Consider the following 12,039-nt stretch of genomic DNA (forward strand, 5'->3'; position numbering starts at 1 on the left):
GAATTGTAAGTACTAAAAAACGGTACTTATTTTTTGTTTGGAACCGGTGCTGCCACATAGGCATTTTTTGAGAAAACAACACTGATTTTGTTTAGTACCATTGCTGGCAGCAACGTTTTTAACATTGATTTATATTATTCAACATCCAAGATGATGCCACATCATTGCATCGTTGGCAGCAATGCACCGTTTTCCCAAAAACCATTGAATTTGGTGTTGCTTTAGACCACACTTTCCCGATTTCTAAGGCATGGTCGGGAAAAAAAATCGATACCAAACAAAAAGATGTTATTTGAAGCACCGTTTTCTCTGATATAACACCTGTGCACCACCATTTTCTGAAAAAAACAGCATTGATGCCAAACATCTCCTTACTAGTTAATTATAAATCGGCTGATTCTATATGCCTATTAGTTACCGACCCTTTACCAGGCTATTGGAAAGTCTAACTGCGCCTTTTCTCTCTCTCTCTCTCTTCCCCCTTCCCAATTCCATCATATGTGTGTTTTTCTGTAGGTTGAATGGAGAGACACTGCAGGGGTAAACACTGAATAATTTATTAATACATTAACGGAACTTCAGCATACATTGAAACTTGAAATCTAAGATGAGCAATATTTGTACATGGACTAGTAGGTCCATCTCCATACATATAAAAAGGTTTAATTAAAACCTCCTAAAGCAACAATTCTCAAACGGCAGAGGTAAACAACGTAGATCACTTCTGTGCTACAGGGATTTTTGTTGAAATCTCCTCCATCACACTACTTCCATTATGATCTCCATTAATTGATTTAGCACCATCTGTTGCAGCAACTGGTAGTTCTAGGGCCTGACCCTTCTCGTTAGTCAATTGGGACGAGGCTACAATATCCTTGCTTTTGCCCCATACAACAGAATAAAGGCCGATTACTATGACAATTGCTCCAATAACACTGTTCAAATCACAATAACCAACCAAATTAAACATTAATCGACAAATGAAGAAAAAACAAACTAAAAATACTACTCATTTGATAGAGAGACAGAACTAACTGAATGTTTAATTTATACCTTCCTAGATGGATTTGCTCTGCTAATATCAAGGACCCCAAAGCTGCAACAATGACCATGCAAAGAGGGTTGAAGGCTGTCACAAAAACAGGGCCTCGTTCCTTTATCACTATTCCTTGCACATAGTATGTGATCCCTGAGCACACAACTCCCTGCATGGAATTGAATGAAAGAACTGAGCTAACTAATAAAGAGACCATAAAACAGTAATTCCACTAGATGGGTGTTACCAAACATTGATAAATTAAGCTTAACCATATTTGGTAAGCTAGAAAACGAAGGACAACATAAGAAAGTGGGCAGCTTTTTAAGAAAGTTGCTTTTCTGACGTTTGGACGTCAAGAAAAAGAAAACCAACATTCTTGATTTGCTCAACTACCACAACTTTTTCCCGATTTTGACGGTAATTATTTTCCTATAACAAATTCAGGAATAAATAGTGGGCGGAACTGTGGAAGAAGTCACAATCTTCTTTGTAGAATTCCCTAATTAAAATGTTTTATTATCTCGAGTTAAAGAAAGAGAGTCATCAGAGATAAGTTGTCCATTTAACTTGCTTCATTTTCTTGGGCTTTCTATGTAATTACCCACTTAGTGAAACCATGGTTGAGCCAGTTTAGAAGGCGAATTGGGGGAGTACTCCACTTACCGAATAGACGGCAGCAAGGAGCCTAGAGTCCCAGCCCAGGGACCAAGCACCAGGCTTACGTTCCATGACAAGTGCCACAGCCGCACCTTGCACCATGCCCATGAAGCATATCAGAGAGGTGAGAGAGAGCTCTGCCGGGTATTGCTTTAGTGTGAAGGACTGTTGCACCAAAACCATGATATCAGCTTCTATAAACATTGAAAAAGAAAACCCTAAAATTACAGCTTTAATTTGGTTGGAGATGAGTCACCTGCAATATGAAGAAACAAGACCAACCGGTGCAACTGGCGAGAAGCATAAGTGTCCCCGCAACCCAATGCTGACCGGCGGCGCTGCTGCTGGCTTCATGATGGGCTCCGCCTCGTGACAGTCCCAGGTTTAGGATGGGGCCTTTGTACAATGTCATGGCCATTGCTCCGGCGAAGGTCACTATAGTTCCGATGATTTTGGCCTGACTGTGTATCTTCTTAATCTTTACATGTTCCAACCTGGTAGACGACAAGTCATCATATTAAGCATTAAGAATTTGTTAAAGTGGCATTCTCAGACGAGGACAATTGCTTTACAAATGGGTTGATGCTGAAGACTACAAATAAAGAAAATGTAAAGGGGAGACCACATGCATCAAAACTCAAGACAGTAACATTGCATAAAATAGACTGGTTTTTAATGCATTCTATTTTAGTATTTTATCTCTTGGAACTTGGAAGCTCCACTCAAAGGACATCACTAAGTACATCTTTAATGAAAGCATCTCTTGGAACTTCTATTTTTATTTATTTATTTTTGTTTGGATCACAATCTACATAAAAAGCATCTCTCCATATTAAAGCGGTCTGTTTGCCATTTGATATATATATATATATATAAATGAAAGCCAGTCAATGGAGATTGATAACAAGATAAAATACCATTGTCTTCCTTTTCTTTTATCACCTGCTATCTAATAGAATATATGATATATAGTCAGCTAAGGGGTTTGCTAGTCAGATAATTTAGAGAATAATTAAGGATAAATTAATTAATAATGTTCTTTCATTAAAACCATTGAGGGGCAACAATTCGGCCTAAAAACTTTCATCACATGTTTAATTAAAACAAGCTTTTCTTTGCAAGAATTTAAATAAAACAAAGAAACTTATACATGTCTTAAACTAAAAAGAAGTAGGAATGGCATGGACTAGGTGAGTGAAGACATGAAATATCAGAAGAGTCTTCCCTCCATTTAGCAGAAACAATTAAACGGGATCATCATGATCATTTGACCCAATTAGGTTGAACTTTCTTGGTGATAGAAATACCCTTGTTTTAATTTTTCTCCTTTAACAAAGCAACCTATTATTGGGAGCACTATATGAAAATTATTGGGGGGATATCTTAATCCTGAACTTGGTCTTTTGTGCTTATAATCCATGAAAGCAAAGCATATATATATAAAGAAAGAAAAGTTGGTATATTCGTCACATAATAATGGGTCCACCACCATCCACCGATCCCAAAAGAATCTCTGTGATTCTCTTCTGAGGAATCTGGTGGTGAGCCGTTGGTTAAAGGATACAAACTTTTAGCTGTTACGAGTGCACTCTGATGGAGGTGATCCGTCTTACCTGAAGATGATTGCCATTATAAAGGTGATGCCAGGAAGAACATTGAATATGGCAGATGAAAAAGTTGCTGAAGTGGACTTCATCCCCACGTAGTATAGATTTTGATCAAGCACCGGCCTGGTGAAAAGAACAAACAGAATTATAAGGCGTTCCAGAAAGTTTTTTAGACAGTGATATATATATATATATATGATGGAACTGAGTTATTATCATTCTCCCATGGACCTCATCACATTCATATTTGGTCTGAATCTGCCTCAGGGTCCACCAACTCAGTCATCCTGTTTGATCTTGACCTTCCAATTCAATGATTAGCTAGCCTCAGGGTCCGGTTTTTTCAAAACCGGACCGAAAAAATCAGGAATCGGTCATTTGATCAGTTCTGTTTTTCCTTAAAATCGCTTTTTCCTCAAAACCATTGATCTTAGTTAGCAAACCGATGAACTGGCCGATTAATCGTTCAAACAGTTTTGACCGTTTTCCAAATTTTTAAAATTTTTTTATTTTTTTGTCAAAATGGGCCGATTATTCGGATCGAACGATCAGACCATTCGAACGAGTAACCGGACCCCTGACAGGTTCTGTCACCGGTTCGTTTTTAAAAACCATGGAACTAACTTCATTCTTGCTCTGTTTTTTTTTTTCAACTATCTCATTGGAATGAAATCATTCCAATTTTGTTCGGAATGAGGTATGGGTAGGGATGAAGAAGCTATGAAAAATTGAAACAAATGAATACTCCATTTTACATGACATCACTTTAGTTTTCTTTTTCCGGTTTCTTTTCCAAACACTGGGGATAGAATATTTTATTTGTAGTCTCACCTCACCACCTAAAGGCCTAGCTGGGCGTCTGGATTCAAGTTAATATAAAAAAGGATATACTCATCTTGATATGAAAAGAATTGTTTAGTTTTCTGGTTTACCAGACCTGAAAGCCATGTTCGACCTGGCCTTAATTGCAGGCCAGTTGGGCTACGATTTTAGTAATAAGAAAGCAAGTTGGAAGAATATATGATAGATGCGATGCATAAGAAAGCCAGACCCGGCGGCCGGGTCTCTACAAACTAGAAACGAGTTGACACTTGCAGAAAAAGTTGGTGCATCCAAACAGATACTAGATGGGCCTCAGCGTCAGTTCAGGTTGAGTTGGTAGGAATTGGGACACGTGGTAAATAGTAGTAATGTGGTCCATTGAAGAGGCTGGAACTCAGATTCATATAGGGATTAGAGTAATACTCGAGGAAGGCTAGCACCATTATCTTCAGGAAGACAGAGACTGTCATCTTTGGCCTGATTTTCCTGCAAAAGGTACAAACTTTTATTAATTATTATTGTTAAAGCAGAGAGAGAGAGCATGGTTTTCAAAACCGGACCGGATCGAACCGGATGATTGGATCCGAAAATTGGGAACCGGTCACTTGATCGGTTCTGTTTTCTCCCAAAACTGTTTTTTTCTCCAAAATCGTTGATTTTAGTCAGCAAATCGCTGAACCAACCAGTTAACCGTTCGAACGGTTTTGACTGTTTTCCAAATTTTTAAAATTATTTTTGTCAGAATGGGCTGGCCTTTCGGGTCGAACGATCAAACCGTTCGAACCAGTAACCGGACCCCTGACAGGTTCGGTCACCGGTTCGTTTTTAAAAACCATGAGAGAGAGAGAGAGAGAGAGAGAGAGAGAGACCTTTCAAAAAACAAAGCGAAAGGAGCGATGGCAAGAGTGGCAGCTGCATGGCGATAAACGGCAAGTACGTAGTGACTCATTCCTCGCCTCAAGCAAAGCATGGTTACGATATACATCCCAGCATAACCAAATTGCAGGGAGACCATCGCCATAAAAGGTTTCACCTTATTGAAGATGGTGCACAACAACCCAATAAACGGACTTTGGCCTCCCATCTTTCTCTCTTTCTCTATCGCTCTATCGCTCTCTCTCTCTCTCTCTCTCTCTCTATTGTTTACACACACGCCTGCCTGCATTTGTGAGTGAACAAATGGCCTTATATATACTAGTAAAGAGCTAGAACAAAGAGACCTATTTCACCACAACACTTCTATCCAATAGCAAAAAAACACACATTTTCCAAACAACAAGAATCCTTGCTTTGATGATAGGCTCAAAGAAAAGCTGAGGTGTTTTTCTTAGAATAAAAATGCTTTATTTCCTTCTTTTTCCTTGTTGGGTGGGAGAGTGGAGGATTGAATACAGTGACCCCTAATGAAGTTAGGGTTTAGTGCTGTCTGATGATGTATGCAGTATTTGTGGTGTTTGTGAGAGTTGGTGGTTTGAGGGGATGGAGAGAAAGGCTCAACCAAAGCAAGTGGGTGCACTCATCTTTGGAATCCAACGCTGCCGCATGCCCCATCTTATCCGGCAATCAACCCAAACTACACGGAAAAAAGGCAAAATGGGTGCGCTTAAAGAAACCATTTTTTTTATACGTGAGAAAAGTTGTTAGAGTTGTATCTTCATGCATGTATATAGCTTGTGGTCGAGATTTAAAACAACGTGAACCCTTTTAACTTACGTGTAATCTTAGAGCTACTAGACGACTACCCAAGTGTTCATGATAGATACGAGAGAGAGAGAGAGTGAGTGATATTTTCCTATACACAAGTTTGTACTAATTGCAATCTTTTACGGTTTCCATACAGCCAAAAGAAAAGAAAGAAAGCAACAAAGGCACCCCAACAGTTCGTGTTTAAATCGTTTAATAGGACTGTGACAGATAAAAAGGGAGTCAAAAGAATGGTCAAAAATCGAAAATGCCAAAAATAGTTGCAGTGGTTAGTTAAAGTTTAGGGGCAAGCGACCAAAATAGATGAAAAGAGGGCCCATGTTTCATATGTCTTAGACTGGAAAAGGGGTAAGAAAAAGAAATGAAAGAGTGTGTCTTCCAGACGATAGAGTCATTGAGGGACCTGATCTAGATGGCCCAGGAATCTTATATTTGGCACCGTGGTTGGCGACCCAACGCAACATTCAGGTCTACAGCCCTATAACTGTGGCCCAATTCGTCCTCTTTTGGGTAGTACTAAATTACAATTAGGAAACTTTCACATGCTTAACATAACTTGTTTGTGGAAATGTTCAAGCAAACATTGGTGAGAATATAAAACAGCTTGTTGTGGGTTGTGGCAGAGGAAATGAATGAATGCATGGCCAATCAGTCTAGAGGTTCGACGGATATAGTCCAAATTGGCCACCTCACTTCTCCACATAACTCAAATACAAGAGGCTAGCAGAAAAAGAAGCCTAAGTTCTTTGTTCAGATGATGCACAGCTGATTTCCAAGTCTGAAACCCTGAAAGCTCCCAGTCCCAGAGTCCTAATTTATTTGGTCCTATATTCTAAACTTGGCAAGGCCTAGAATGCTTAAAACCCTACACTATACGGATTCCTTTTTCACTTTAATATTGATAAAGCTCGAAGTCTACAGATTTTAGCTTGCACTAGAGTAATGTATCAATCAGAGAAAAGTTTATAGAGCATATTGACGGTAAGAGCAAGCAAATTCTGAAGCTATTGGCTCAAACAAAGGGACGTGACTGAAGGGGGAGACCCGCGACGAGGGGACGCTTCCAATGGAACAGGGAGTTGGCCCCACTGGCACTCAGATATGTCTTTTGGTTTCTAGCTAGAATTTAAAGTTGATCGATGATTATCAATATATTAACATCGGTTGATCCAAAAGCAAAGATGGCCTGCTGCTAGAAAGGCCATGATGGAGCCCTGTGTTCTTAGCTTGGAACTGTTGATAGTTTGAAATTCTTCTGTGGAAACAAAGGCTTTTCATAATTTCATGAACGTATTGCACGGTTAGTCGGGAAAGCAAGATGGCCTTTTGCACCCATCGATCATGCTAACCAATGACCACTTCTTTGGTTTCTTCTGATGTGAGAAGAAAAATATATGCTTGGTGACGATGATAGTAGAATGCCCACAAATGTTTACTGCTGTTATCAAACTAGACCCTCCTAAAACCACATTGACCAGTTCTCTTTACATGATTAATCACCCAATATAGCTTAGAAAACCATGGGTTTGAAAACCGGACGAGACTGGACGGTTGGATCGTTTCACCTGGGAATCGGTTAGGTAAACAGTTCTATTTCACCTAAAACCGTTTTTAACTAAAAACCATTGATTTGATCAGCGACCCATTGAACTGGGTGGTCAAACCATCGATCCATTGACACAGACAACATTTTTTGGTCGATTTTATTTTGTTTATTTATTTTTTAAGTCAGCACGAGCTGTTCATTCGAACTGAACAATCGGACCTTTCGACCCAGGAACCAGTCCCAAAACTGTGTCCAGTCCGGCTTCTAAAACCTTGGTACAAATCAATAATTTCAATCCATAAATATTCAGTGTGATATTTTCTAACACAATCAACCAATGATAGATGATAGATAACAAGGCTATAGCCAATAATGGCTAGATAGTTACCTGGGCATCGTTGCCAACAGGGTTTCAAATCTGACTGTCCAGATTCAAATTCGAACCCATCTGTTTATAATTGAATTGCATGAAGTTGAGTTTGAAAGGAGTAAATATATATTCAAACCTTATATTTTGTATTACTTTGTATGTATTTATACTGTATATATTTGTATTTCTACTCTTCCAAACCGAGCCTGAATAAATATATAAACATATAGTAAAGTTAGATCGAATGTTCACTAAGGAGTCATAGGTTCAAGAGAATTTTAGCTCATTTTATTAAGAACATTCTTATCAATTTTATTTTAATTCATCAATGGTAATTCATGAATATCCATCCAACCGGACTCATTTGCAGACTTAATAGCCAATTTCACATCATTCTCAAGCTATGTGGTTGTGACACTCCAATGTGGGGTGGTAGCAACAACATGACTCATGGGCGCTACACACACAGTCAGCCTCTTCATTCAGTATATGCAAATAGCTACTAGCTGTAGGGTTTGAAGCTGAAACTCAAAAATGGAAGAAAACCACTTAACAAGTCTGGAGCAAAAGCTGAAAAATGAAAAAACCATACAGAGAGATTCCCTTGGAACAGTATTGAAACAAGGACTACTCGACCAATTATAAATGTCGGATCAATTGATCAGCTCTACGTGGCAGGTAATGTTTGGCAGCTCAAAGGGGCTCCACATTTCTCCTTTCTGCCCTCCATGCACGAGACAAGTTTTAATGGAACAACCCACCTTTACCACATTTCAATGAAATGCACTGTTCCTATGTCTAAGTAGGAAACTTCAATGACTGTTCTCACCATCCATGCAAAAGCACTAATAATTGATTCACTGTAGAGCTGGCGTGGATACTGAATATGACGTGGCCAAAGAATCCCGAATACAATATTGGACACATTGGCTATGACCCATCTTTCCTTCTCACTGTTGGAATTTGAAAAGACAAAAGAGCTTTTTAGGCTAGTTTTTGTTTGAAGGGAAATAAAAAGAACCAGAAATTGGATGCAAAATTTTTATGATATTTCACAAAATTTCTTAACTACTTTCTCTCAGTTTTGGCCTGTGGGTTTCTCTCTTGTTTTATATCAAACCAAACACAACCTTAGTGATCTGCTGCCAAAAGTGTGTAAATCAGGTTATATGACTAATCACAAATAAACACATCAGTGTTTCATACATGCGCCTTTAATTGGTTAATGCAACCCGGTTCACACAGAGTGTTCCTAGCAGATCCCATTTCACATTCTCGAATCATATACAGCTGTATTTTCTAGAGTCAACTTGAAAGTTAGATTTAGAGGTATAAATCGGGTAGTGTCATCTGCAGTCCAGCACAATTCGGCACGATTTTGAGCCAATCTTGCACAATGGATTGTGCATGAGCCATGCCATGCCAGTCCAGCATGGCCTGATTTACAGCTCTAGTTAGATTCATCCATTATAACTAATATTCTTCGACATCTACTAAGCAAAATTTTCAATGAAATATAATGTAATTTAACATTTAAATTCTTTGTATATTTAAGTTCTAGAGCTTGCGGACATTATTTATCTAATAAATGATTCCAAAAGTTTAAAAAGAAATAATTGAAGTGAAGGCCAAAGAATTCCCTACACAATATTGGAACTGCCTTTTTCACATATGATTGAAAATGAGGAAACAATTTCAATTTTCAAGTGATTCGATTAAAAAATTTCTTCCCATGTAAGTGAGAGTATATTAAAAACCCAATTTCTTAAGTTCAATGGTTTGAACTAGTAAGAAGCTAAATTCATTGGAACTTTAGGGTTTGTGGGAGTATTTCTCTTGTTCCCGGTGCTCCGGCGGAACAAAAACATATTTGGCAAAAAAAAAAAAAAAAAACGCAAGAAACAAGTCATTCTTGAGTGATGAGAATAACGCCCAAAAAACATATTCTTTGGGAGTGACAAATCAACACTCTAGAAAAACACATTCTCAAGGAATGTATGATTTCCACACCGTCCTAGTATCATTGGGCATTTAAATCATTTCTTATTACTTTCACTTAACTCTTCTTTTTTGTCTACCCCTCCTTTTAGCCTTTAACTTGTAAAGCATCACTTTTACTACGAGACGTATCGGATAACACCAAACCATATCAATCTATTTTCTTTTGTTTCATCACCTACTGGAAGTTCCTTTGATAATGACCTCATTTTTAACCGTGTCCTTCTAGTTTTACTTTTACCATTCATTCATCTAAACACTCACATTTTTATTATACTTATTTTTTAAACATTTTAATTCATAATTTTTCATCACTTTTCTCCTTTGGTGGTTTAAGGTGTTTGTGGCACTCACTCCCGTGACTCTGGCATCGGTTTTAAAACCATCCATTTAATCGAACATTGGGATTCAAGTAGCTTACCCCAAATTAAATTAATGTATTTTATCAATACTGTCCTCATATATCCAAAGATTAAAATATTGATATGTCCCATACCTTCAAGTGGGTACCAATGCTTATTGTTTGGACCAATACCTTTCTTGTTTTTTACTTTTTAAATTTTATAGGTGTTACTGGATCAATCCATCATTTTAAAGTTTTAAATATTTAAAAAAAAAAAGAATTTACAAACCAGACGCAATCCAAACCTCACCCAAAACAAATCATACAAAAAATCACACCCACTCTCTTAATTAATCTCTTCCCACAAAATAGTAACACCACCTCTGACCCACAAACCAATACGACCCTCCGCTAAACACCTCTTCTTCTCCTAAGACTTTAATTTCTCAAATCTTTATCCACTTGCACTGAGCAATCTACCTACGTAAAGGTCAGTTAGTCTTCTTAACATTCTATTCCCAGGCAGACACCTTAACTTGACGGTTTCATTTGCTTCTGTTAAGGATTCATTGTTTTTTCTGCCCTCTTCCTTTTGCTCTCTTCTCTCTTTAGGCTGCATTTGGATGCGATATAAATCAAGAACTGAAATAAATTTTATATCAACTCAATTTTGTATTCGCTTGGAAAAAGGGTATAATTATTATCCACTTAAAACTACATTTTGATTCAATTTTATATGCATTTGGATGGAGTGCAATTTTGAGTGCATTTCAGTTTACTATTTTCAAAAAATCAATGGTCACTTTCTGATTTAGTGTTCCAAACACAGCCTTAGGGTTTCTTTCTTCCTCCTCCAAGCTTCTGAAAAATATTCTTTGCATTCGCTTCTCCCCTTAACTAAAATAACCCGAGGGTTTTTGCCGTTTCCACACTCATCTACCATCCTTTTAACTAGGTCCTCTCTCTATTTGAATGTTTCCTTACCCGAGTTCCAGAGTATCCTTCACACAGGTCTTTAACCCGAGTCCACCTTAAACATTTTCGTATCCGTACTCCCTCCTTCCACATCAGAATCACCAATTCATTGTTTTCCATCCTTTTGCACATGAGTTTCAAACCTCTACATTTACAAATTCCTTTGGCCAAAATTAAATTTTTTAAGTTTCTCAAGCTTATTCCTTCTTACCTCAGAAATTCCGCACAGGCCACAGTCTCTCCCAAACAGTAACCACCGCCACCGGAACAAAATCCCGGTTTTCTTTGCAAAGGTCACACTGCTTTCTGGGCTCAGGCCTACCGAAAGCAGGCCTTCCCGAAACGAGCTTGGGCAGGAAAGTTTAAAATTCTGCCCCCATCTCACACGCTTTATCCTCGCTGTGTTCTGGGTGTCCATTTGCCTTGATACCGTGTTCATTTTTCAATCCTTAGCCTTAGGCACGTCATATGATGCCCCTTTGCATGTTTATCTCCCACATCTGTTCTTTTTATTCCTAATGATGGTTGGAAGGGGAAAATTTATGAAAATCTTACCATCTCCAAGAGCAGAGCTCTATATGTTGGTAGTGTGGCACAGCTCAAGAAATTTCAGGGCCATTTGCTTAAACTTTTGAAAAAAGCTTTTTAGGTATGCACTGTCATAAGCTTTGCCGGTTGATTAATGGGATTTAGAATAAGATTTTATGCCCAAGACATGGGATGAAATTTGCAGCCCAATTTCATCTTCCAGTGGGTCAGGCTTAGGGTGGCCACAAGCTGAGTTCGAGCCTAATTTATAGGTTCGATTAATAAATGAGTCGAGCTTAAATATATATATATATATATATATAAAATAATATATATAATAAAAATATTATAATTTTTAAGTTTTTTAATATCAAATTAAATATATTTTTTATATATAATATTTTATTTTTATAGAACATTTTTTCTCAAATCGAACTCAAGCCGAGTCGA

General features: G+C 37.9%; 1 protein-coding gene across 2 annotated transcripts; it reads right to left on the bottom strand.

The window, feature by feature from the left end:
- Positions 1-533: 533 nt before the first annotated feature.
- LOC104608474 (WAT1-related protein At1g44800-like) lies at positions 534-5,340 on the bottom strand. Of its 2 annotated transcripts, XM_010274480.2 has the most exons (7): positions 4,995-5,340; positions 4,549-4,611; positions 3,310-3,426; positions 1,953-2,190; positions 1,703-1,861; positions 1,054-1,205; positions 534-935 (listed from the first exon to the last, which is right to left on the bottom strand). In XM_010274480.2, the coding sequence occupies exons 1-7, from the start codon at positions 5,288-5,290 to the stop codon at positions 719-721; spliced, it is 1,242 nt and encodes a 413-aa protein (XP_010272782.2). In that variant the 5' UTR covers positions 5,291-5,340; the 3' UTR covers positions 534-718. The 2 variants fall into 2 exon arrangements, with proteins under 2 accessions (XP_010272782.2, XP_088743667.1); XM_088887541.1 differs by lacking the exon at positions 4,549-4,611 and having other exon boundaries at positions 4,995-5,298.
- Between the last annotated feature and the right edge of the window lie 6,699 nt (positions 5,341-12,039).

The sequence above is a fragment of the Nelumbo nucifera genome, chromosome 5, assembly GCF_055504915.1.
Source record: "Nelumbo nucifera cultivar China Antique chromosome 5, China Antique-T2T, whole genome shotgun sequence".
Taxonomy (NCBI): Eukaryota; Viridiplantae; Streptophyta; class Magnoliopsida; order Proteales; family Nelumbonaceae; genus Nelumbo; species Nelumbo nucifera.

Bases quoted from the DNA above. Each gene is read 5' to 3' on its own strand.
- LOC104608474 (XM_010274480.2), bottom strand. From the start codon at position 5,290: ATGCAGGCAGGCGTGTGTGTAAACAATAGAGAGAGAGAGAGAGAGAGA. The intron at 4,612-4,994 runs GTCTCTCTCTCT...TACCTTTTGCAG, and splicing joins TTCGCTTTGTTTTTTGAAAG to GAAAATCAGGCCAAAGATGA. The intron at 1,862-1,952 runs GTGACTCATCTC...TTGGTGCAACAG, and splicing joins CTTGTTTCTTCATATTGCAG to TCCTTCACACTAAAGCAATA.